The 25,942-nt window shown below is 40.6% G+C and overlaps 1 protein-coding gene across 1 annotated transcript in view; it reads right to left on the bottom strand.

Moving 5' to 3' along the window:
- The window catches only part of brinp1 (bone morphogenetic protein/retinoic acid inducible neural-specific 1), an 88,386-nt gene that overhangs the window by 61,389 nt on the left and 1,055 nt on the right, over positions 1 to 25,942 (bottom strand). The window contains exon 2 of the mRNA XM_008279209.1: positions 180 to 370. Within this exon, the coding sequence (XP_008277431.1) occupies positions 180 to 370 (191 nt within the window). The remainder of the gene's footprint in view (positions 1 to 179; positions 371 to 25,942) is intronic.

Genomic DNA, 25,942 nt, shown 5'->3' with positions numbered 1-25,942 from the left:
ACATGACTGCACAGATCTCATATGCAGCTTGTAAACTTCCCGTCCGGCCTTGTAGCATTCGATTGCCGCGGAGGATGTAAGCAAACCGCAAGCCATATGTTAAAAACATTTAAACCAGCGTGGATAAACTGTTAATTAAGCATGAGAGCGAGCAAATGAAATAAGTGAACCTCTCTTACCTCCCAGGGTGGCTGAGATGAGAATGTGGGTTCCATATTTCTTAATGATAGTGTCAATGAACTGCTGAGTGGTGGGTCTGCGGCCCAGCAAGCGTACGCTGCGCTGGAACTCAGGCATGAGTGGCACGGGGTTCCGGATGAGATCCCTTCTCTCTATCGCTGTGTTCCTCACCTTCCAACGTGCAAATTCCCTGACAAATAACAGAGAAGAACGACAGTTTTGAACCACAATTGCTTGGCATATATCGCTCCCCAAAAATAGCATTAATTACAGGGCATTAACACGTCGCTAATCAACACTTTGTGGGGAAACAGTACACATCTGGTGGTGCTGTCACATGAATAAGACAAAAAAGAAAAAGAAAGACAGGAGTATTTTAACTATTCATACAGCAGCTCTGACTTCACATCACGTTAAGGTAATTCTTCATGAAAGCAAAGAACAATAGCACACATTTATAATGAGTCTGGCGAGGAAAGTGTTCATTTATTCAGTCTGATCTCTGGTTTGTAACTCAACCAGCATCATGTGATGGTCATCTGCTTTTGAGGAAACTGCTCAAGGTCATTTTCTCTGTATCACACTGTGGCTTTCATCTCAAGAAAATACAAAAACCAACAGGGCGTTTTATAAACAGACAGTGCCGCCGGCTAAACTGTGCCTAATTCTGACCTTGTCGTTTACAGCTGCAGTTAAAACATATAGTCCACAGTGCAAAAATGGTAAAAAAGGATCCTACAGAATGTTTCTGTGGATTTCTTTTTCATGCTGTTTGCTTCTGTACCTACTGAGATACACATCAAGAAAACATTTCTACAGGCAGACAATTACAGACAACTCTGAAGGTTAGAAAAAAACCAAATAGGCCTGCCCTCAGTATAGAAAAACAGACTTTCTTCAGCTGTCTGAAATGCAAAATAAAAAATTCTATTACCGAGTCGGTGGCTAATGCCTCGCATACCCAGGAACTGAAAATCACTTATTAGTGCACTAATGAAAGTAGGATTCCTTGTGCGCCGAAACTGTCGGCATCAAGAGGTGCATACAAATTTAAATGTTGTCATTGTTACAAAAGAACATTTAATTCTGCCTATTTGTTTTTGTTTTTGTTAATTAATGCACAGTCAAAGAGAATCTCATGGACTGATTCTCTCTAAAGGAGACATCGTTTAATGCTAATTTAACCAGAAACTGTCATTTTGAACATGATCTGTTCCTTCTGAGAGTCAAAAAATCTTCTCATTTCCATATGGGTTGTACATACAGTATGTGCATGTTAATCTGCCATCAGCACACGCATGCAGATTAACATGCACAGTGTGTTTTACATGCAGATGTTCACGTTGCCACCAGTACAGACAACTGTCAATACTCAGAGCTGAGATGTTGTTGTTGTTGTTGTTGTTTTTAATTTCAATCTATAGATGGAGGGTGAATGCAATTTCCTAATTAGTGACTTATAGTTTTAAAAGCATTTCCTCACAATTAGATTTATATTGAATTTTGATATATTTAATGATTTTAGGATATGAGCGATGAGCCCAATTACAGTAAGTGTGTGACCTAAAGTGCAATGAAAGCTCCACTGGATCAAACAAATGGCTTCATCTTCTCAGTGGTTTAACCCTAAAAGCCTTTTTTCTAATTGAAGCTTCGTTCAACTTATAGAAATCCGGTGTAAAAATCCACCAACGAACAGATGTAAATAAATAATAAACAAGCATGTTTAGAACATTTAAGTAGGTTTTGGATGCTATATTTTCATCCTGAAATGCTTTTAAATCTAGACATCATGTGAGACTTGCTTGCTGTCCAAAAACAGAGACTTGAGAGAAAGAATTTTTGCTAAATTCAAACATAATAAATGATAAAAAGTTGATTTTTTTTTGCCCTGCATGAAATGAGAAAAGTAAATACTATAACATACAAGTTAAATATGATTTGCAAACTTATTTTTTTCGCCTGTAAACCTAATCTTCCCATAATCTGTACTGAACGCACACAAGTTTATTTGTGTTACCATATGAGCACAATATGAATTATCTCTATTACTGCTAGATGTCTACACTAAGCAACACATAAAGAAAAAAAGCGGTAAAAGCAAGTTGTAGGAGTTGTTTTGGCCACACGACACGCAACACATCCAGCTTGTGTGTAAAGTAACACCCACCTATTGTAAGTGCCTGTTTAATACGTCTAACAACAAGACCAAACACCTCCATTATCGCCCCAGAAAAGTGCCTTTGTTGATTTTAAAAGTAAGCTACTGCCGAGTGCTTTATAGCAGCTTCATCTCCTGAATAGGTGGAGTCCCCTCGAATTGATCGGTCACTTAGTTTGAATTTTTTTAGCCACGCAGTCAGCAATGTGTCGCTCTGCCCGCCTTGGCAGCGGCGTATTTTTTTTAATGCTCTATTCAGCACTCTGTATTAGCATTTAAAGTTCCATTCCTTTTCTGCCGGTAGGACTGTTATGCAATCGCACAACTTCATAATGTAGCCAACATTTCAAAGGTAATATCTTGACAACTCACTCAAAGGCTTTTTACACATTTTAGTACACTACCGGAGGAAACATAGCATTAGAATGAGTCAATGAAGACTTCGAAACCGACTTTGGCGACACACGGGGGGACGTCTGGTCTTTCAGTAATCATCAAGTAATGTCTTCCAACCAGAAATTCAATAAATACTTTGTGGCAGATTTGCAGAAGTCTCTCTTTTTTTTTAGAACTTTTGCAATTCCTCAATGCTGCGAAGACACGAGAGCTCATCTGGCAGGACAGGGCTCACTACTCATTCTAGTACATGCTGACTCAGCTCCCCCCACTCCTGTTCCATGACTTCGCTCTATAAGAGGTACATGTTGCTATCATTTCCCGAAATCTGGAGCAAAACACTAAAAGCCCGGAGAGCCGGCGAGAGATACTTTTTTGGCAGATGTACTGAAAAATTTCTCTATTTTCATTGTGTGCTTGGCTCTCCCGCTGCATCCATCTTCTTCTTCTTCTCTCCCTCCACTTAGGTATCAATTCATTGTCACAGGATGTGTCTCATGGCTCGGTCACTAGCAATTATTATATGAAACTTTATGTGGGAGCCATATGTACGTGGGCCCATCTGCCCCAGATTAGACATGCCGGCAGATGGAACCTGTGACATGATTCAGTGCTTTACTTCACAGCTCCAAGACCGCTTTAATGACCTATCAAAGAAAGTTAAGAGGAGATAAATGGCGCCGCAGCCGCATAGAAGGAAGATAGGAACATAGGTGATTATTGCTTTATGGTGTTTAAGTAACTCATGTGGGAGGTTGGGATGCATTACGCTCGCCTGCGAGGAAGTGTCTGCGACCTTCAGAAAAGCGATATGAGTGTGGACAGGCATAAATAAATAAATGCCTAATTAATTTATTAGAATAGAAGACAACCTCACATTTTTGCAGGAGATTTTTTTTTTTTTTTGCAGCGTGTACCCGGTGAACCCATCCATGATGTGTACACTAACAAGCAACACTTTACGTGATGGTAAAGAATTTATTTTTTCTCCCCCCTCCTTTGAAGAATCAGCTAAAGTCTGTTAATCCCCCAACGCCCTCGCCGAGACCACCATATTATCGGATTCGGCATCCAGTGTTTGTCTCGGCGCAGTTTAGTCAAGTAAACATGAACAGCGGTTGCTAGGAAATACATTACTGTAATCAAACCGCCAACTCCCTCATCTCACATAGATCGACAGAGATGAGAGATGAGAATGTTTTTCGCAAGAGATCATCTGCTCTAATGAATGTACTGGTGGCTCCAACATGTCTCTGTCTATTTCAGACCTCAATCAAGGGGAAAAAAAAAAAAAGAAAAGAAAAAAAAAGCCCCAAGAAAAATAATGTTTGAAGCACATCAGTTGTGATGAAATGTACTCTGTATTTTCTTCTTCTTCACACTGAACTTTCAGAGCTCACTTGTTACGGAGCAAATGTAAGATGAAGACACATACATCAAAGCAAGCGACGGAAACTCAAGGCAAGTCTTTCAAAGTCACACCTGTGCAATAAAAGGCAGTACAAGCAGCTTTGATTTGTTTGGATTTCTCGCCAAATTTATTGATACGAACTGTGTACGGCGTCTTGCATCTGCGACGCAGTCTGTCCTTGTTAGAGCCAAACTATGGAGAATGTTCCTGAACATGAAAGTCGTCTTTTGAGGATCAACTAGATGCAAGATGCGATATAGAACTGATTTGGCAGAATGAAAACAAATTAAAAATTTAACAGAATGCATTAACACATTTCTGCCAGTGTTCCAGTTTGACTATTTTGGATTAATTGATGTACAAGTGGGTAGAGCCACTCGTTCATTGCACCAATGCATCGGCCGCAAATGATGGCAATTGCATCAGTCTGAGAAAAGAAAGAAGAATCGCTTTGAGTTCAGGAATGACCAACTGGAAATGCTTTCAATTAGTGATGGCCAGATGAAGCCTCATGAAGCCGTGAAGCTTTCTATGCAATTGGTTCGAAAAAAGGTTTGTTTCTGGAGGCTTCATGTGCAAACAAACCCCCCTGCTGATCAAAACATGTATTGTCAGAATCTGAATCCTTTTTATTGTCATGATGCTTAAGCTTCCATACACACAACAAAATTATAGTCTGAAGTCTCAAGAAACATGGCATAAATAGATAAATAGTAAACTAGTGGTGATGGCCTCTTGCAACAGTGTCAGCATGGGAACAATCAGTGCCAAGAATAGAAGCAAAAACACCTTCATTTGATTAATGTGTGCTTGGTTCATTTATTCATTCATTTAATCTGTTTTTAATGAATGTGTGGGTAATAGATGGTCTGTTAATGTCAACAAAACTTCCCAGTATGATTTCATTCAATGTTTAAATAGATTCAAAAGGACCTGAGACGTTTGTTAAAACTGTTGCAGTGTTTTTAAAAGATGCGACAGTGACTGTTCTTATGAATACTGGGCTGATTATTCATAATTTTTATTCAGAAACAATATTTTTTTCCACTACGCTTGGACACAGTCAGCTTTGTTTTTGGGAAATAACTTCTCTGGCTTTGGAGAAAACCCTTTCACATGTGAATATTACAGCAGTAACACATTTCATTATTTACAGGTATAGTATTGGGAGAGGGCTGCAAGGTGGAGCGGTGGTTAGCATCGTTGCCTCGCAGCAAGAAGGTCGCCGGTTCGCGTCCTGGTGAGGACACCCGGGATCTTTCTGCATGGAGTTTGCATGTTCTCCCCGTGCAGCGTGGGTTCTCTCTGGGTTCTCCGGCTTCCTCTCACAAACATGTTGAGGTTAATTGGTGATTCTAAATTGTCCGTAGTTGGTTGTCTGTCTCTAAGTGTAGCCCTGTGATAGGGCGAAGGAAGGAGACACCCTGGACAGGTCACCAGTCTAAGTCAGCTGGGATAGACTCCAGCCCCGGTGAGGATTAAGAGGTGTATAGATAATGGATGGATTATTGGAAGAGATCAGCTCACAGTGTTGCCATACAGGGGAAACCCTTCTCTCTTTAGGCTCCATGAAAACTAGTTCCTCTATGTCACAGGCAAATTGGCAAAACTCCAACATAAACACTGATACGCACATTTTCGATTCACTGCGCTTTATGTTCATAAATCACGCCAACACTCGAACCCCTTCCTACACCAGCAAGGCTTCATTCGTCTTCAGTCGCCTCCTGACGAAGCAAACCTCGACACGCGCTTCATTAAGGGCTTCCTGGATTTCTCGACACACGCTCAGAAGCCTCGGCACAGTACGTCCACACATCACTGCTTTGAACCAAACTGTTTGTACGTTAATTTCAAATAGCAGACGATAATAGTGAGCAGGAGATTGTGATACATGTTCAAACGGGGGAGTGAAGTCAGCGCTAGCTGTGACCAATCATCAAATATGCCGCAAGAAAACAGTTTTTGTCATTTTTGCTCAGCGGGTCAGTTTTATTTATTGCACGGAGCAGCCACAGTGAGCTGCCCAATTTGCTTTTTCAACTAGCAACTGTGAGTGCTACCAAATCAATCAGGACGAGATCTCAAGAAGCACAACTTTATGACCAACATAAGACACCTTTGCAGCGTAGCTACAATAAGTAATTTGCAGGGTATTGAGGTAAATTTCTCTCCGGGTTCTCTGGCTTCCTCCCACACAGTCCAAAAACATGTTGAGGTTAATTGGTGATTCTAAATTGTCCGTAGGTGTGAATGTGAGTGTGCTTGGTTGTCTGTCTCTAAGTGTAGCCCTGTGATAGACTGGTGACCTGTCCAGGGTGTCCCCTGCCTTCACCCTGAGTCAGCTGGGATAGGCTAGTGAGGATTAAGTGGTGTATAGATAATGGATGGATGGATGGATTGAGGTAAATTAACATCTAACTTTCCTACCATTGACTCAATTTGCTGTAGTGTTACTGTTTGTTGAAATTATCAAACACACTCCAACACAAAAACCTCTGGAAGCCGCTTCATGTTGGCTGAATGTAGCATTTGTTCATGATTAAATACTTCTCACACAGGAGAGAAAATGACAAGCTGGATGATGTAGGATTTTTATAAATGAGTCTACTCAAATAAAAGGAGAACACCTGGTCTTAAGTGTGGCGATTAGCCTTTAACAACTCCATAACTATAAGCCGCATTGATATTCCTGCTGCACCGTTCTGCTGCCTGTTCATTCCGGCATATTTGGGACAATGCTTATTAATAATCTGGATGTTGCGTGCTCCCTTCTTTTCCTTCTAATTTGGAACTTCAGGTGCTTGGAACCCATTCTTCTCATCCTTCCCTCCACTTCCGAACCTTTCCCCCAGTCGCTGCTTTTGAAAAGGAGCGCATTAGATCGGTCATTACTGCAGCTAACCTGCTGATTCTGTATTACTCCTGCTATTAATGTATTCAGAACCTCCTCTCTTGCACATGCGGTCACCAAACTAAAAATTTCGCTCGTCAGGCCCATTTTTGCTTACCTAAGCGTCTATCAAGAAGACGGAGCCTTTTAAATACATAACAAATTATTTATTATACCAGCTGTTGTAGGGCATTATTGATATAACAGTGTCTCTATATAATCTGAAATAGTTTGTTTGGATAGGATGCACACTACACATTCCAGCTGAGGGTACACCGCAGTGCTCCCCATAACTAAAATGGATATAAAGTGAGAATATGGCATGTCATAACACCTTCAAGGCAGCATGTTGTCTGCTTCAATTAGAGTTGGGCCGTATTGACATCCAGCGAGCGCTCCCTAAAGCTCTGACGGGGGCAGGAAACGACCATCACACAGTTTGTCACCGCAGGCACTTAGTTGATCCTGATGCCGGAGCCCAGATTTTTAAAAAAAAAAACCTTGAGAGAGTCCACATGACAGACATTCAAAGCAGAAGTGTGGCAGCACAGAGGAAGGAGAGGCACAGTTTTGTTGAAAAAAAGATCTCTAATTAATTGAGAGGGGAAGCTGGCTTGGCAGGGCCCGGAGACGACATGTTCTTGGGCGCCTCGTAAATGACATCAGAAAATAAAATGCACAAAAAAAAATAAATCGAAGAAGCAGGACTGTCACGAGTATCACACAACTTAGCTTCTTGTTTCCTTCCTGCTCTCCTCTCGTACCGCATCAAAGTGGTTTGCAGTTAAAGGCAATCCATATTCAGATATGTTGTTCGGTTACATCTTGACCTCATGTCGGTATGTGGTAGAAAAAAATTTGCATGCTACCTGGAACAAAGTGGCTTCCTCTTCACTTTAAGCAAACAACACCCATTTATGATGAAACAAACGAAATAAAAACCTTACATCTAAGCTATAAAGCTGTTAATGTTATCAGAACACTCTGGCTTTTTATTTGAAGCAGACGAGGGGCTGTCATAAAGGGCAACACTGTGGCACTCAGCGTTTTACAAGGATGATTTAAAGGCTGCACCTGCTGGAGGGAAAAAATAATAATGCAAACAACAAAAAGAGGCCAAAATAAATCTTGCATGTTGTTGTTTTTTTTATCATTTGAGTACTAAGTAGTGTTTTTTTTTGGTTTCTTCTTGAGTGACTGCAGATGGTTCGTAGCATAATACCAAGTGAAGGCAACAATAATAAAGCAGTGTACTATCAAACATATACATACAGTAATGGAATTCTCAGAACCAACTCTCAAACTACATGTTTGATTTTATAAATGCAGTTTTTTTTACTTTGAAAAGAACAGATGAGAGGGCAAGAAGAATCAATCTCCTGTATGTCTGCGGTTCATTTGTAAAGTTTGCAGTTTTTCTGTGTCAGCAGGGTGATGACTCCGTAGCTGCAGGTTGTGGTTAATATTGTGCTGAGTTACATCATAATTTACTAGTAGCAGCATATGAAATAAATCTATCTATCACACACAAATGCCATTTGGCACAACGGAAAATAACCTCGTGATTTTTTTTTTTTTTTTGCGTTATAAAATTTTTATGTTTAGTCTGCTTTGATGGTGTAATAAAAGTGAAATAATTGCATTCAGACTAGACAAATCTGTTTGATGTTTCTTGATATTTTCAGAGTGTGATGAGAGTGACGACTGATTATTTGGAAGTCGGATTTAATTATTAATTAAATATGCTAATTGGTGGCGTAATATATATATCAACTGTGAAGCTAAATGTGTAAGACAAAGATTCTGTTCTGTGTTGATTAATTATAAATTAGCATCATGCACAGAAGTAATGAGACAGCTGTTCTTTATTTGAAGTCTTGAGATTTTCATTTTAACCTCTTAAGATCACATTGTGGGTTATATTACCACAGTAGTTAATTTTTTAAAATTTATTATTGTATAATTTTATTATTATTTTATTATTAACTATTTTATTTTATTTTATTTTTTTTATATTTTTAAAAATAGGTTTTTATTTTTCTTTACATTATTTATAATTTTTAAAATATTTTAAAAATATATTTATTTTCTTTATATTTTTATTTATTTTATTTATTTTTTTATTTTTAAAAAACGCATATCAAGCAAGAGTTCAGGTCTTCAGAGGTTAAGTTTAAGATACAACATTCATGCTGCTGTTAAACTGTAGGTTCAGGTTAAAACTAGTTTATAACCATGTTGTTCCATTATTACTATGTCCCCTGAAATCCTCCACATCCATGAAGCTGAGCGTCAGATGTTTTATTTTCCCAGTTTCCTCCACATTCACTCTGGATTCAACCTGCTATTCGTGGTACTTTTTACACAGCGCATGTTTCACATCTGGTGAGTCAGTCAGTTTGCTATTCTTATCTGTATCCCTACGGTACACATTAGAATTAAAAAAGAGAAAAAGAAGAAAAAAAAAAAACCTGACAACGGGAGAGAAATGCTCGTATTTGCACACTGGATTGTTGCCATTTTCTGCTGCTGCTGAATAAATGTGGCTCCGGATGATTCTCAAACCCTAATACCAAAGACTCACAGTGGAGCTGTGGACAGAACGCTCCCCCTGACATGTTTTGTAAATGACACAGAAAATACTTCTGTTTCAGAACAAACAAAGCAGACAGACAGCACACACACACAAAAAACAGTAATTAACTTTTTTGTTTGTTTTTAATTTAACTGAAGAATGTGTTTCCCCTCCTTTAAGATTGCCGTTGTTGTCTTTGTGCATGTGAAATGTACCACTCGGTGTAATAAGCTGTGTGTGTGTGTTCGAGGCCACCGATGCGGTTTCGTGCCTTCACATCCTCCTGATGTGGGAAGGACTGTTTTCATGCTTTGATAAAGGAGGAACCTTTCATTTGCAGCCATTTGTTCCACCACTTGTTTGTTAGGGATGACTTGACAATTGCTGGTTGGGAAAAAAAAGGGACGCGACGCAACAGCATCATTTTGAATTATCCAAGTCGGATTTATTGTCACATAACAAAACTCTCCTTTAACAGTCCATTTGGAGCGAAACGCTCGGCCGCCGCCTATCAAATCCCGCTGACCTTAAAGTCACGTTGCAGAAAGGAGTCGCTCTTCGAGGACGAGGACACGTGTAATTACTGTTTTTTTGCTGTAATTCTCACTTGGCTGCTTCTAAAACTATTTAAAGATAATATTGTTGCGCTGAAGTAGTGTTTATGCTAATGGGCTGCTGCTCTGATTACCATGAACATAATGATCTATCAAAACAGCCATTAAAAAAAGAGGAGAGAAAAAACAGAACAAGCCGAAATCGCAGTGATCTTTGTTGAGGCTCTCGCTAAAAGCTGACCATGACATGATCTCCATCTGCTCTTGTGTTGTTTTTTTTTTTACCTGCTCCACTTTGAATAGCCAAATAAATCCATACAAATACAGACTCACGATTGATGCAATTTTTTTAAATGACAAAGGTTTTCACTGTGAGCCAAATGATGGAGGGTGTTATAATGCTATCTTATTAAAATTAATTAGCAAATTGTCCTACTCATGGGGATTTTGCATTATAGCATCCTACATTATTTATGAAAGCCCATTAAATATTCCTGAGACATCGCTGATTGAATCTTTGCCACACTGTTCTTTATAGAGGCATGTTCAGCCGACTGATAGCGGTGCACCACCAGGGCCTCGACAGAAAACACTGGCAAGCTGCTAGGACTCGGGGAGACTTTGATCCAATAATGGTAATTCCCCCATGAATGACTTTGTGAAGCGATTTTGTCTTCCCACACAGTATTGACTTATTCCTTTTCATTCTGTACATGGTGTTCCCACACAGAAACACTGCTGCATGATCTCATCTACTTGGATATGGTATCTTTTCAGGGGTGTAGGATAAATGTTATTACATTTAGACCAACACGCGGCCCAGCGGGGTTTACGAGCGTCCATACGTGTTGCATTTCACAAGCTCTTTGAAGAACTTGACAAAGGCAACGAACAAGCGGCTTCGGTGATTTACATAAGGCTTACAGTGAGGGAGATTTCAGCATCTGAAATGTGTTGTAGGGGTTAGAGGAAAGTTTGGAGAGCAGTCGAAATGAAGACATTTATTGCTTGGAGATGAATCACAAATTATGCACAAACAAAAAGTTTCCCTGGATTCTAAAAACACAGCCCTGCAAGCTTTAGGCTACGAGTAACATGGGGGGACATACTGCACCAGCTTCAGATTAAGAGTAGCACATCCCATCATCTCTAAATGTGAATCCTTGAGTTAACTTGTGAGGTCCAAATGGGCATAAAAACCATTATCTACTCACCCTTTCCTCAGTTGGAAACTATAGTCCGGTAATCGTAGCCAAGTCCAACTTTAAAAAGCCATAAAGAATATCTACTATACCTATCTTCCAGACTTTCCAAGACTGTTTCATCCATTGGCCTCTCACCAGCCTGTGTGGTGCAATAATGGATATTATAGATGTATGTCTTGGCCAGATTAGTCCAAGAGATCATGATATGAAAATAAAATTAAAAGCCTATTGGTTGTATAAGTTCTTTTTGGTGCAATATAAACACATTTATAGCTATAAATGTACAAATAAAAACTATGTTCAATACTAGCTTTCTACATATATAAGAATCTGTGCAATATTTTAATTTTTTTTACTTAATCTATAAAATATAGGTAAAATCTGTGCAACATTAATACTTCGATCTGAATCTGTGCAATACTATTAATATGTGCAATACTGATATTTTCATGGGCTGTAGGGTGGATCGGTGGTTAGCACTGTCGGTTCACGTCCCGGTGAGGACACCCGGGATCTTTCTGCGTGGAGTTTGCATGTTCTCCCCGTGCAGCGTGGGTTCTCTCCGGGTTCTCCGGCTTCCTCCCACACAGTCCAGAAACATGTTGAGGTTAATTGGTGATACTAAATTGTCCGTAGGTGTGAATGTGAGTGTGCTTGGTTGTCTGTCTCTAAGTGTAGCCCTGTGATAGACTGGTGACCTGTCCAGGGTGTCCCCTGCCTTCACCCTGAGTCAGCTGGGATAGACTCCAGCCCCCCACGACCCTAGTGAGGATTAAGCGGTGTATAGATAATGGATGGATGAACTAGTGTGTATATTTTTGGATAATCATTTTATTTTTCTACTGATATTTCCTAAATGTTTGCATTATCCACTGCTGCTCCAACAATGCAAATTCCTCCACTGTGGGATTAATAAAGTTGTATTGTATCGTATTATATATGAAAGTATGTCTGCTTAGTTGCTATATTAATACAATTTAGAGCGCCTTGTGGCCATATGCTGTTCATAGATATAGGCCAAGCCATATTTTTACTACGCTGCAGTTAAAATAAATAAATAAATAAAAAAATCATACATGCAAGCATATTTAGCGAGCACAAGATGAACTATTTTTGAATCTAAAACACTCAAGACCCTGGAGTTCCAACACAGTCCCAGAGAACGTTGTTTACATCTGTTTTTTTTTTTTTTTTCCATTTCTCATGTGATTTACCAGCGACCCACATTAAGAGATGATATTTTTGGAAGCTGACCTCTCAGTAGTTGTAAATCTGTGTCTGTTTCACCAAAAGGTTGTCACCGTTTTATTTCTCCGTCGCCATTCATTTCTGATTTATCCCAGCAGCTAGCCGCGTCACTGGTGTCTAACCCAGTACACTACTAATCGGTTAGTTGTCACAGCAACAGACCTACAGTACAAGAAAAGATCAGAGGTGCAGACAGAGATTCAGAGGGGCACAGGACAGTTTTAAGACACTTTTCTGTGTGAAAAGAGGGACAGCGACTATATGTTGTCATGGTTCAACTGTTGTATTCTCTACAGCAGGTGGCATCTCTGTGATCTGGCTCAACGAGAAAAGTCTGGAATAGTGTCATCATCGACAGTGCAACACATACATCCGTTTTGCATGTTCGCTTTCCCCCAGAGGGCAATAATATCGTTTCTTTCTTTTGGGAAGACCCCGTTGTTCCTGTACTGCCGGCGTATTACGAAGCAGCATGACAGAATGAAAGGGGGGGAAGAAAAAAAGGAGGGGAAAAGAATACAGGCCTTTCCTGGTAATAAGGAGGCAAAGCCCGGTAATAAATCAAATAGACAGAGATACAATTGAAATCCAGCATGAATTTCAACCACTGAGAATTATTCAAAATATTATGGAAAGAATCTTAATCCCATGCTCCAGCGCACACTGGAGAGACTGAGCCGAAAGAGGTGGGATATTAGCGAGAGCTGTTTGCGTGCGCTTGTTTTTATTTATTTCCACTTCAATAGTGGCATGGGCTTGATTTTGAAACACAGCAGAGTAAATAGTGTAGGAAATTGAAGGAGCTATTTTGAAATTCTCCTGTACCATCAGCGCAGAGGCCATGTGAAAAATATCCAAGCGTCTGTTCCGAGCAAATGGGTTTAGATAAAATTAGGTATGTGTTAACAGTAAATCACTTTAGACTCACTGTCGATGTTCCCACGTGTCTGTCAGGATAGCGGCGATACTGTACGCGCTGTCTGACGGAGATAGTTGCGTATTATTTGTTAAGTTCAGTTAGGTAACGTTCTAAAAGGGTTCTTATATATGGACTGATCAAGTAGAAAACCTTCATCGTCTCATACCTACGGAGCCCGTCTGGTGACATCGATAAGAAATAAAAATAACTCGTTCCCACGCATTAGTAAATCGTGGCCACGAGTTATTAATGCGTGGGAACGACATAGTTAAGTCGTGGCCTCGCATTACTAATATGAAGAAACAAGAGACGTTGTGGAGCAAATATCACAGTGCAGTCATACCAGCTGTCGATTAAGGATAACGGGTGTATGTGCATGAAACATGGAGCATTTTGATTTCATTTTATTTTATTTTAACCTTGGCATGAACTACACCGACATCCTGCGATCTCTTGCGATGAAACACTGTGTGATAATTATGTCGTTCCCACGCATTAATAACTCGTGGCCACAGATTACTAATGCGTGGGAACAAGTTATTTTTATTTCTTATCGATGTCACCAGACGGGCTCCGTACATACCTTGTGATTGTAAGCTATCAAAAAGCAGCTATCTGATAAACCGGACCAATTGGGTAGTAGGTGTTTTTCTTGAACAAACTCTTGCAACATCTACCTAAAGCTTTCCTCCATAGCCATCATCCTACCAACATCTTCCCAAGTTGCGACGTCATGCAACACGTCTGCCGAGTCCATCTGTGTAAAGCGGCGGCATTACGCCGGTAATGACCGTATTGTTGTCGGCGCGGTAGAAAGGAAGGGAAAGACAGATAGAGAGATGAAGAGAAAGAATAAGCCGTGCAGAAAGGATTATGTCAAGGTTACTGTGATGTACAAGATCAACACTCAGAAATAGAAAGGCTGCCTTTAATCTTACAGAGTGAGGCTTTAGTTTGGATGGACTTTTGATTTCTTCTGCCAACTTTTGCGCGAGCTGGCGAAATTCAATTTCACACTTTCTCTTTTTCGAAAACTTGTGTTGTTTTATTGACAGTAAAACGAGCAGTGTGCTGCAGGCGGACGGAGGTAGGGAAATGTGGACAGGATAGAACTGAGTGGTTGGTATAAAAAAAAGTCTTCCATGATTGCGATTTTTTTTTCAAGCGAATGCACCGCTGTTGGGATGAAGCTTTTGCTGAAAGTCATTTGTGTGGGTCATCGTTTTATTTAATTCTGTGTCTGCGGAAGATGGACTGACCCCCGAAGAAATCCTCAGTGGGCTCGAGTCCGAGGCAAAGGGGAAATAAACACTATAAATCCAATTTACTTATGACCACAATGACACTGTTAATGCAATAAAGTATGCTCAGTGGCAACACAGCACACACTCCTAAGTGAGTTATTTTTCGGGGGGTTTGCTGTATGTTGGAAATTCATACTAAAGCCGCCACGCTATCATACTTCATCGCTAAATATTGGAGAGCTTTATGTATCGTGATACCCAACGAGATTCCGTATTGGCATACAAGCATCTTAGTTATTAACTATTAGTTGGAGCATATCAGCAAATGAAACGTGATTGCCTAAATGGAATATGATTGCAGGCATAATAGCTTTGTTAGTGCACTTTGTAATTGTGATGAGGCAATGGAATGAAAATGGATCTAATCAAAAACAATCTCTTAATTCGCTTTAATCTCAAGAATTTGATGGGACATGGTGCCGGAAGCGAATGCAATGGGTGAGTGACACGAGCATGTGTTTGAATCTAATTAACTGTGTAATGTGAGAAGTTCTGCTGATGAACTAGACTGACTGTGTGGGCAGGAACTGAATGGAAAATTATTACGAGGCTACACAACAAATAATGGAACGAGAGACGCCGGCTTCCACTCGCCGAGAGGCGCAATCGTATGGAATCGCCGGAATATCATCTTTTCTCACAAAGGGAGGGGAACGTACGGTGTAGCTGAATGATCAAACCGCAAATAGAGTCTGAAGCGCCTTCAGAAACGCCGATGTAGCTCTGAATACTATTTCGTGTATTTGCATGTGCTTCCATCTCACATGTAAAGTCTTCCTGTACAGCTGATGAAACACTTCATCACCTCATGTGTGCAGCAACACACAAAAGCCAACGCTGCACTCCACTCCACTCATAATGAAAAAATCTTCCAAGGTCAAGGCATTCATGCAGTAAAAAGAAACAACTGCTATTGTTAGTGCCCTAGATGCAGCTTATTGTATCCCATCCATTTGCCGCTGAACTCAATTTGCCCCATAATAACTGTCAGTCACACCCCAAATAAAGCAGCATTATGTTGATGACTCCTGCATACTGTATGTGCCTTGAGTGTAATAGGTCAATAAAAACCAGCTATTTCATTTCAGTAAATCTGTTATCTTTTCATCCACCAAAAATAAACTTATTACAATTTACTTTCGGTTAATAAGTTGAGTAATTATTTGTCGTCTTGTACTTTCCTGTGATTATAAAATAGCTACTTAAGAAAACCCCTGCATCTAGAGTTCAGAGTTGGACCTTTTTTTACTATTGGGAATGCTTTATTAGTTTCTTTTTCCAATCAGAACAACTGTCATCACCTAATGTTGGTAACAACCGCTGAGAATCACTGCAGATAGAAAATATGCTCAAGAAATGTTTTATTTTCTGTTTTACGAAGGCAAAAGTCAAATCAAAAGTCTTTTATTAAGGTGCATTTGTAGTTTCCGATGAGGGGAAAAAAGCCATTTTCTTTTTGGATTTTAAAAATTACAATCAAATCACTGTTTTACTTCAGTTTCATCCCTTGTCTGTTTCTAAAAATGTGGTCAGAGAGGGCGGAAAGTACGCTGCATACTCCGGTTTTGAAGCTTGCTAACGCTAGCTACCATTAGCCAACACAACCCAGTGGTCATGCTACACATATTAAGGCGACAGTGGTAAAACTGCATGAGAGTGTTGAGCTGAGTGTGTTTAATTGCTTATTACGTTGGGAGCAGGTCAGGAGAAAAGGGTTCTGGTAGCTTGTTTAGTCATATTTTGTTTCCAACAATCATTCAAGAAGCCATTTTTCAAGCCTCCCAACTCATCACATGCTACAGGTTTGTCAGGAAACCTCAGCGTAACATCTGAGCCCACTGGGTGCCCCTTAATGTTAGTTTTCACTGGTAAATCCGTGAACATCAGAAACAGACGGCATCAGTAACAGCCAAATGTTCTCTGCTGGTGTCGTCACAGTCGCTCCTTTTTGGGAGTTTGCCGTTTGACACGGGACTAATCTCCTGAAAAGATGTATTTTAACCCAAACTATGATCTTTTCTAAATCGGATCCAAGTAGTTTTGGTGCCTGAACAAGACTCAAGTGGAAAAATAAACAAAACTCAGTGGAAAAAAATAGATTTCCAACATAGGACACGAACTTCAGTCTTTCAACACGCTCTCCAATCTACTTGTTAGGATGTCTTACCCTGAAGGAACTATAGATCCACCAGCGTTGAGTATTGACGCAACGGCATCAATGCCAAAGGACACGTTGTGTATCTCTGAGATGCAAGCGGCTTTGACTAAACTATGAGGTGGTTTTTCGTGGAGAGAAAAAGGAATACAGAATTACCGCAGGCGTCCTCCTCATTGTCCTGCCTCAGACATTTAACCCCTCAAGTCGTTAAGCACATCTCCAGACCATTTTCCTGATTTTTGAAATGATACTTTAGCTGCTAGATATTGTGTCGCAATCATGCACAAGTCAGAGGTAATCTGTAATATCATTGCCGCTCCGCTGCTTCAAGAGTGAAAATGAGAAACATGTCATTACTTGTTAAACCCACTTATCAGGCCTTTGCTGTTCGAGCCCCCAGAGATCAAAACAACCTTCCTGAGGATATCAGACCAGCTAACTCTGCGTCCGCTTAAAAAGAAAAACAACTCCCTGTTAAATAAAGAGCTGACTAACGTGATGCAATTGATCTTTCTTTTAGGCTGCATCACCTTGACTCTGACTTATTATCTAGTACCTGAAACAGCATGTTTTCATTGGAGCCCCTTTCCATTTAAAACGATATCCACTGGGTCACTTCAACCTGAAGAGTCTTTAATACCAAACAGCAGGTTGGTAAAAATGTGTATTTACTGTCCTAATATTCCACCCTACATTAAGAGAGCTACAGAGCCGACGATAGAGAAGATCTGTGGATATTTATGATGTCGTTAACCTTTATAAAAACATTATTTTATTGTTATTAGAATATTAGGGCCACCTTTTATTGTAAGAAACTACAAACGACAATGATGGCAATTTCTCGGACGATAAACCGGCGACAACTTTTCTCTCTTATGATGTACTTGGAAATAACTTTATAATTAGAAAATAAACCAGTTAGCAAATATATACAGCACATGCATCCATTGGACACAAACTGAAGCACGTCACCCATAAAAGAGTAAAATCCAGACGTGTAACCTTATAGGGAAGCCTGCAGTACACCAGATTTCTAGCACAGCGATGGGGGGGAACATGTCTAATATTTCCAGTGTTTCGCTGGAAGTGCGTTGACTCAGATGTTCTGCAGGAGGCCAGGAATAAACCTTTTTTGTGTTTGCGTAGGTCACACAAAACACCAAAGCCATGTGCTGACTGCAGGAAAGAGGGCTAAGAGAGAAAAGACACCTCTGCTGAGGTGTTTAGAAGCGATGCTGTGCACTGGAACATATTCAGAGGTGATGTATTTTTAGATGTTTAAAGAAAGTGCTGTAAATTACGCCTTGTTCTTTAAGCGAATGGTTTGCCCTTTGGTTATTTGCATTGTTTTTGTGTGTTTGCAAAAATCAAATAGTTTTTCTTGCCCACTTACTTTAAATTAGAATACTGTTCGTGGAGCTTAAGGTCTGTGCCCAGTGTACCACCATAAGTGCTTTCTGTCGGTACGCCTGATTAGAGCTTCCCCAGGTATGCTGGGGGCTTGAATGGCACCTCCTTGACCCTGCTATGTTAGTTGGGCTGTATCTGTTTGCACAAACACAACTATCAGCTTTGATTATTTGGAGTTTGGGGAACTCAGACCTCAGTCTCACCAAACCTTAACCTTCAGCGAGATCTAATCAGCACACGTGTGGGTGGACAACATCGAATAGTGTAAGTAACAGAGTGCAGTTTGTGGATCTTTGAGCTTTAAGATTGTAGATTACAAGTCAGCAGTGGCAGAGTGTTTACTGAACACTTCTTTTAAAATGGCCAACAGTTTGCTGCCCATTCCAACGGCTCTTTTATTATCGTCGTTTGCACCTTTCTTTTTTTGTTTTGGGAAATGCAGAACTCGCTCCGGTGGAATATTTAGTCAGATTAAGCAGCTTTGCTCTCCACATCACAGAAATGGTATTATGAGGCATGGCCGCTCCATTATCTCCTCTTCAGAGCTTGTTGCTCTTGTGGTGATGTTGTATTGCCAGTCTCAAGGGAGAGTGGCACAGGCGTCCCACGCAGTGAATTAGTCAGTACTTAACCCTGACAGTTTCTTCTAGCCTCCTGTTTCTCCTCTAATTACCATCCCTTCCTTGCCAGTAATTAAGTCATCCCACAGCGGGGGCTTTTTACCACTAGGCTGGAGAAGGAAAGTGGCATGGAGTCCCTCCCCAGATCAGCTCCTGTTGATCGTCCCGAACCTATACAGCTGAGGAACGCACATCAACACCCAATATCATCGCCCACTCCAGTGATTGTAATTGCAGCGTAGCCCCAAGATGGCGTGGTGTTTTTGTATAAGTGCGCTCCATGTAAGCGTGTGCTGAGGAGACAGCTTAGAGTAAAGGGAATAAAGAAAGATTAGAGTAAAACTGATATTTCTGTGGCCCACAGCAAATAACACTGACAAACATTAGGGTCTCTGATGTAAAAGTTTTTCAAAATAACTTTTTAAAGGGAAAAATAATTGCTCATTTGGTGCACAACGGCGGACCGCGGCAAACTCGAGAGGGTTTAAGCTGTGCTGGAATTTCGGCTCTTGTGATTGGCCGAGACAAATGCTGGAAAATCCAAGTGTTGGAAGTCGTTACTGCTTTAGTCAGCAAATGGGAATTCATGTATGCTGCCAGAGAAGGAGATGAGAGCCAAGATCCGTTTTTGGTAACAGGATGTTGGTGAGTCATTTAATTTTTCTCAATCACCAGCACGAGTACAAAACGTATGGAAATGTAGATAGATAGATAGATAGATAGATAGATAGATAGATAGATAGATAGATAGATAGATAGATAGATAGACTGAGTGAAAGCGAGCGTGAAAAGTGAAAAAGAAAACAATATCTCAAAGTTCTGCGTGCCAAAATTTCCCTATGTATTTGTAGATAGCCAATAGCAGAGAGCTGACAAAAAATGAGGGATGACTTGCAACCGAAATGGCTGCTGAACTCAGGGACATCGCAATTACACTGTCAGCATCTTAAACCCCGAGGCCACCGGGATGCACTTTTATTGTGTTCTGCTCGATGACAATACAATAGAACAGGTGACATACAGCTTCGGCCGGTATGAGACGATATCAATTTAAAAGTTTGTGCAATGCAGTTCAATTTGTTTGTTGATTAATAGAAGATAAGATGGGTGTCCGTATCGCAAATGGCATTGATGTTTAGCTAGCTGCCCATTGTTATTCCACATTTATTCTCACTCCACCACAACATCTGCCACTATTAGACAATCTCTGTCACCCTCTCACGGCTAAAAAATACAAAAGAAAGTGCAAAATAAATGAAATATCGTCCTGTCGTCTACAGCACGGATGAATAAAAATAGCTGAATAGAATGCACTTCTCGACTGGTGCCCAGAATCTGTGTCCAAGTTGAATCGAACTGAAAACATTTCTGACAGACACAAAAACAAACTATTTTCTAAGTACAGCCGTGATGAGATGCAGAGAAGGCTTTAATAATACATGGCTTTTGTTGTTTTTGTTGTCTTGTTTTTATTTTTTTTTAGTGGAGAACTCAGGTACTCTGTATTTGTGAGTCATCTGAGCCACGCCGATGCCTCTGTGTTCTCCCTCACCTTGACTATGACCTCACTGCCAGCTTACCTGTCCGCTCTCCCATCCCTTGTTTTGATACTGAACTCATCGGACCCCCTCCTCCTCCTCCTCCTCCGTCCATGTCTCCAGCACTTACATACATTTTCTTTATCACACACTTTTAGCCACCCTTCCTGTCTCACCGCCTAATCCCAGACCCCTGGATGTCTCTGTCCTCTTTCTTCAGTCTGTTTTATCCTTCCTGACTTCCCAACTGTCTCTCTGCCGCGCTTCCTTCGGCTACAGCCTGCTGAATTAAACATCGCTGCAGCCTCTCAGCAAATCTGCCGACTACATCAAATCCTCCTTCCCTCGCTCTATCCAATTACAGATGGCTCATCCAAACTAATTCAAGACCTGAGTCGGACAAATGTTACACCTTGTTTCTTGTGTCTTTTTTAAAACAAGCGATTGGCACTAACAGACACATTTACACCGAACATGTGAGAAGCTAGTTTAATATTAATATTTTTTTTGTTGGTATTTTTTTGATCCACAGATGTGAACATATTGCTGCACTACAACAGACAATGCTCTGCTCAGTGCAACATTTTAAAATTAAAAAATAAACAAAAGCAAATTCTGAAGCAAGCCTCAATATTCATGGCTATCTATTTGATGAACGGTTCAAATTAGAGGCAGAGGAAAATAAGTTTCCACGGCTGAATTGGAGTTTTAGTGCTGATCAAGTGGTTGTCTGAATACAGTTGGGAATAATTAATACCATGAAGGGGCATGTTCAGTTAGAGCTGTGCATAATGTGCTTACATTAAACACAGCCACGCCATGCCTGTCAAATCCTCGCGTCAAACCCCGAGAACAAAAGTAAACGTTGAATATCCATGTTAGAAAACTCAAGCTAATCACCGATTCAGAGAAAATTTATATTTTAAATGCATATCCTCGGGTCATTAGCGACCATATCGCACCCTGTGTAATTCATTCATATTTTACATTCAGCGCTGAGCCCCCTGATGTACTTCAAGCTATTTATGTTAAATAATTTTCTAGTGTCAAAGTGTCAAACATAATAAAAAGCTTTTTTTTTTTTTTTTTTTGCCTGTATGCGTACAGTGACACCGTCAACTCGAGGTATGTAATAACTGCGGTGTTTTTGAATAACAGTGGGTGGGATCAAAAGTATCGAGGGCAATGCTGTAATTTCCAGTTTGACCTTGTGTTCAAAGCATTGTCTCGCTGTTGTAACGCCCAAAGCCCGACACAATGATACAGAAATGTGTCCATATGGTTGATTGTCACGGTAGCTTGATGGTGCCACAAAAACAAAGCATGAGAAATGACAAACTAATTCAGAGCCTACGTGAAACAATATTCAGTTAAAATACTTTTTAAATGCCAAAGTAAGGGACTCTTTCTATATTTACACTTATATATGTACCTCAGCTACCTGCTGGTAGTTTTCTACACTGAATTTCCAACTTGAGCAGCCTGAAGCCTGTAGCCCCGCGGGCACTCTACTGGAAAATGTTGCCCTTCAGCTGCTGTGGCCACGGCTAGAGGACAGCAAAGAGGTGCCAAGGCTACCAAAAGCTGATGGATTGTCCTGAATTACAATCATCTGAAAGTCCCACAGAAACACTGCAGATGCCTCATCTGTCTGTCTGCGCCCAACCTTAGCACAGCACATCGGTTACTGCACTTCTTTGCAACTCTTTGTGTGAATGTGGTTAAAGATTGCAGCGCTGACTAATTTAGGTTGGGTAGAAGTTGCTTTATTAAACATTAAACACATTAATTATATCACTTTATACTGAAATATTAATGCATTATAAATAAACACAAAAAAATGTATACATACTAGTGATGCACGATTTTAAAATTTCTGGCCGATACTGATATTAAGATTTCTGATATTGTGATAACCGATATTACCGATGTCGATATTCAATTTTTGTTAACACTGAAAAATTTGTATATGTAAGCACTGTAAGAACATGAAAACTATTCAAAACAAGCCCATGCCAAATTAAACCACGAAGGCACTCATGTTAGATCAGCTAAATTTGTTCATCGGACTGATACCGATATATCGGAAAAAACACTAATATCGGCCGATACCGATGTGCTCGCCGATATATCGTGCATCCCTAATAAATAACAATTAGATTTTTGGCTTTGTCCATGTCAATACTTTGCCCTAAAAAGCTTAACGCCATATAGCTGACATGTGCTGGTTTGCTAGACCCAAAGTACATGATAGTGGTTGGTTAAACTCACACACACCTTTAAGGGTTGAAGGAACACGACCCGCTTTAACAGTCTACGTCTTGCCGTTGTCATTTAAAGCTCGGGGCTTTGCTGTGCCGATGATTCAGAAACCATGTTGGGTCTATTTTTGGAGGTGGGAAATCAGCGGATGTAACATTAGTCATATAAAAAAAAGCAGCTGTGTCACTCGTAACGATCCAGAATGGCTCAAATTGAGGTAGTAATACACACCAGCAGAGAGAAATTGGAATATTACTGAAGCCAAGGGAACATCCCCAATACAAAGGAGCTACTGCCTCAGATGGGGAGATGCAGGTGATACAGAGAAATATGAAAATGGTGATTACAGTGCAGTTTTTGTGACATGTGTACAAGCAATCTGAAAATGCTTTAACGAGCCAGTAATAAAGAGCTTTCTTATGGTTTGTAATTATCAGGGCAGTAAAACAAAGAGTGCCTCTGTTTCTTTCTTTTTTTTTCAATCAAGGTTCAAAAATTGGACTTCCTTTGTTATTAGCAGGACAACATCTTGCTTTTAATTTAATTCAGTATTACTTTTCACAGGTCAGCGCCGGGTTTTGTTCAGGGACCTTTTTTTGAGCTTTTGATGCACCCCGGTTCAATGACAAGCCCGGCTCTGTATCTAACCTCCCTATTCATTCACTTCTTCTGGCTTTTCAAAGTGTGATCAATCAGAGCAATGCATTTTCAGAAATATTTTTTATTTATTTATTTTTTTTATTATTATTCTAAATAACAACCCTCATCTTGCTTCTTTGATTACAGTGCAATGCTGATTTGAGGCCTTTAAAATGCATTAATGGCTACCAGATTTGCATTTATATTGGATTTTTTTTTTTTGCTCAGGCACACGAGAACCTGAGATAGAGCTCCGCGAACAAAGACCAAACCGAGAACACGCATCATCTGAAACACATTCGACCCCATAATAGACTACAAGCAAGAGAACGAGAGATGCTAGTGTGAGCAAAAACAGGCCATCGAATTTCACCACTAACTGAAGCACACATTGATACACCGTATTCAGCTCAGGTCTGATACAAAAGGAGCCAGCGGTGAAAGTGGCTTTTCTTGTGGCTGATGGAAACCATACAGGAAATGTACACTTGTGCATATGATAAAGAGGAAAATGGATGCAGCTCCAAGATCACAATCAGCGGTGACAGAGCGGTGACAATTACTTATACAAAGCTCACTCCAATAATTTCTTTAAGAGACATAAGTCTAGAGGGAGAGGATAATTGGTGCCTTGCGGTGTGTCTTTCCCCTTCAAGCGACGGTGACCTTTTCAGCGCCGTAGACAAGAGGCTGGAACCTCCTAATTCTGTGTTTATCCTTCAAATTAGGCACAGTGCCCATGTTATTAAAGATGGGGGGCAGATTTGTTTGTTGCTGATCAGGTTGGCATTGTCCACGCAGCATGCCTCCGGGGTAATCTCTCTTGATAAGTGAACCCGAAAGGAATGGATGCTTTGTCTCTCTGCAAATCTGATTCAACCACTTTCCACCACTAAATCGTTGAGGCAGAGAAAGTCCCCGGGGAAATTTACAAAGCGATTCAGTCCTCATTGGTTGTTAGAGTGGAGCACGGCTGGGCAATCATGTGCCAAGGAGGACCGAGGATATGTATGATTCCATTCCAACCAAACACTACACCAGCTGATGTCACTGATTTCCGCCCCCTCGCTGGTTGAGGATGTACTAATCACCGAAATTAACTGGTCGGTCCAGGACGGGATGAAAATCCTTGAAAAGCGTTTCACACCTTTGCCTCGACGACTGTATATAATCATGCGATCTATATCTCGAGCCCAAAAGCATCTCTGGTTTAGTCCGACTGCACTGTATTCGGGGAACAGAGCAGGCTGTATCAAAAGTAAAAGGGATGTGTCAAACTTGACTCGGCCTGTGTGGATTGCTCATTGTTGTCAGTTAATTCTAAATGAGAAATACATTCAATTTTTCATGCTCCTAATACAAGGTTTAATTGTCTTGTCACGAGGACAGGGATATCTAGCACTGACGGCTGAATTTGATGGCACTAATGATTTGTTAAGAGTGAGAAACAACTGGAGCCACCTGGGCCCCGGCAATATTCCCAGCAGCGCCCGACATGCAAACACACACTCTCTCTGTTTTAATAAATCACTGCAGCATCACAGGCAGCACTCGGCGTCTGCACAGCGACTGACTGCGGAAAAGCGGCTTCTGAAGTTTTGCCTCTGAGATTCATGTCTCTGTGCAACATCCTGCTCTGTCAAGTTACACATTATGCAAATGCATTGTTTACTGTTCATGTGACAATATCAAGGCACGAAAGCCAGTGGGGACCAGGGGCTGTGGCAAGTTACCAAGAGGGATGGAGGAAAGACTCGGGAACAAACTCTGTGAAGGAGCTGCCAAAGAATGTGGCAAATGACTCTCTTACTCTGTTTCAGTCTTTCTGTAATTCCGAGTTAGCAGACTGCAGGGATGCAAAGAAATCAAAGCTCATTGCTCTGTGAAAGAGGGTTTCTCGCCATTCCAATTTCGACACTTCTACCACTGTACGCGAGCCGCGAGGAGGTCTGTGATGCACGGCGACAAAACAAAACAAAGCATACGTCGGAGGGTTTTGAATCACGTCGCAGCGTTTGAATGTGAAACCGCAATTTTTTTTGGGCACCAGTACTGAAGGAGAGACAAGAATTGAACATTGACAGAACTAATCACAGATTTAAGGCATTTGCAGTGGTCTGAATACAGCTTAGAGTTAGCACAGGAGGGGAGAACTATTTATATATATGGCATTTTTAATGTGTATTCTGCTATGTGTGAGGCTGATGGCCCTTTTACTTTCAGTGCACTCCTTTAAAAGTCTGTGTTGGGACAGAAGGCGAGTATTTTTGGACAAGTGTTCCGTCCAAACACAGATGGCCTAATGCATAAGAACACATACAAATTGCAATATGTGAAAACCTGTTCGTGCTGCCCTGATTTTGACAATACTTTTTTAACCAGGTTTCTCTCATGTACCCATTTAAACTGCCAGTAAACGGGTATAATTAATTAATAAAGAAGAAGCAGCTCTCATCACTTAAATGCACT

The sequence above is a fragment of the Stegastes partitus genome, unplaced genomic scaffold (assembly GCF_000690725.1).
Source record: "Stegastes partitus isolate 25-593 unplaced genomic scaffold, Stegastes_partitus-1.0.2 Scaffold148, whole genome shotgun sequence".
NCBI classification, from domain to species: Eukaryota; Metazoa; Chordata; class Actinopteri; family Pomacentridae; genus Stegastes; species Stegastes partitus.
Note: the sequence above shows the minus strand (reverse complement) of the source record. Positions and strands in the feature narration are given on the sequence as shown.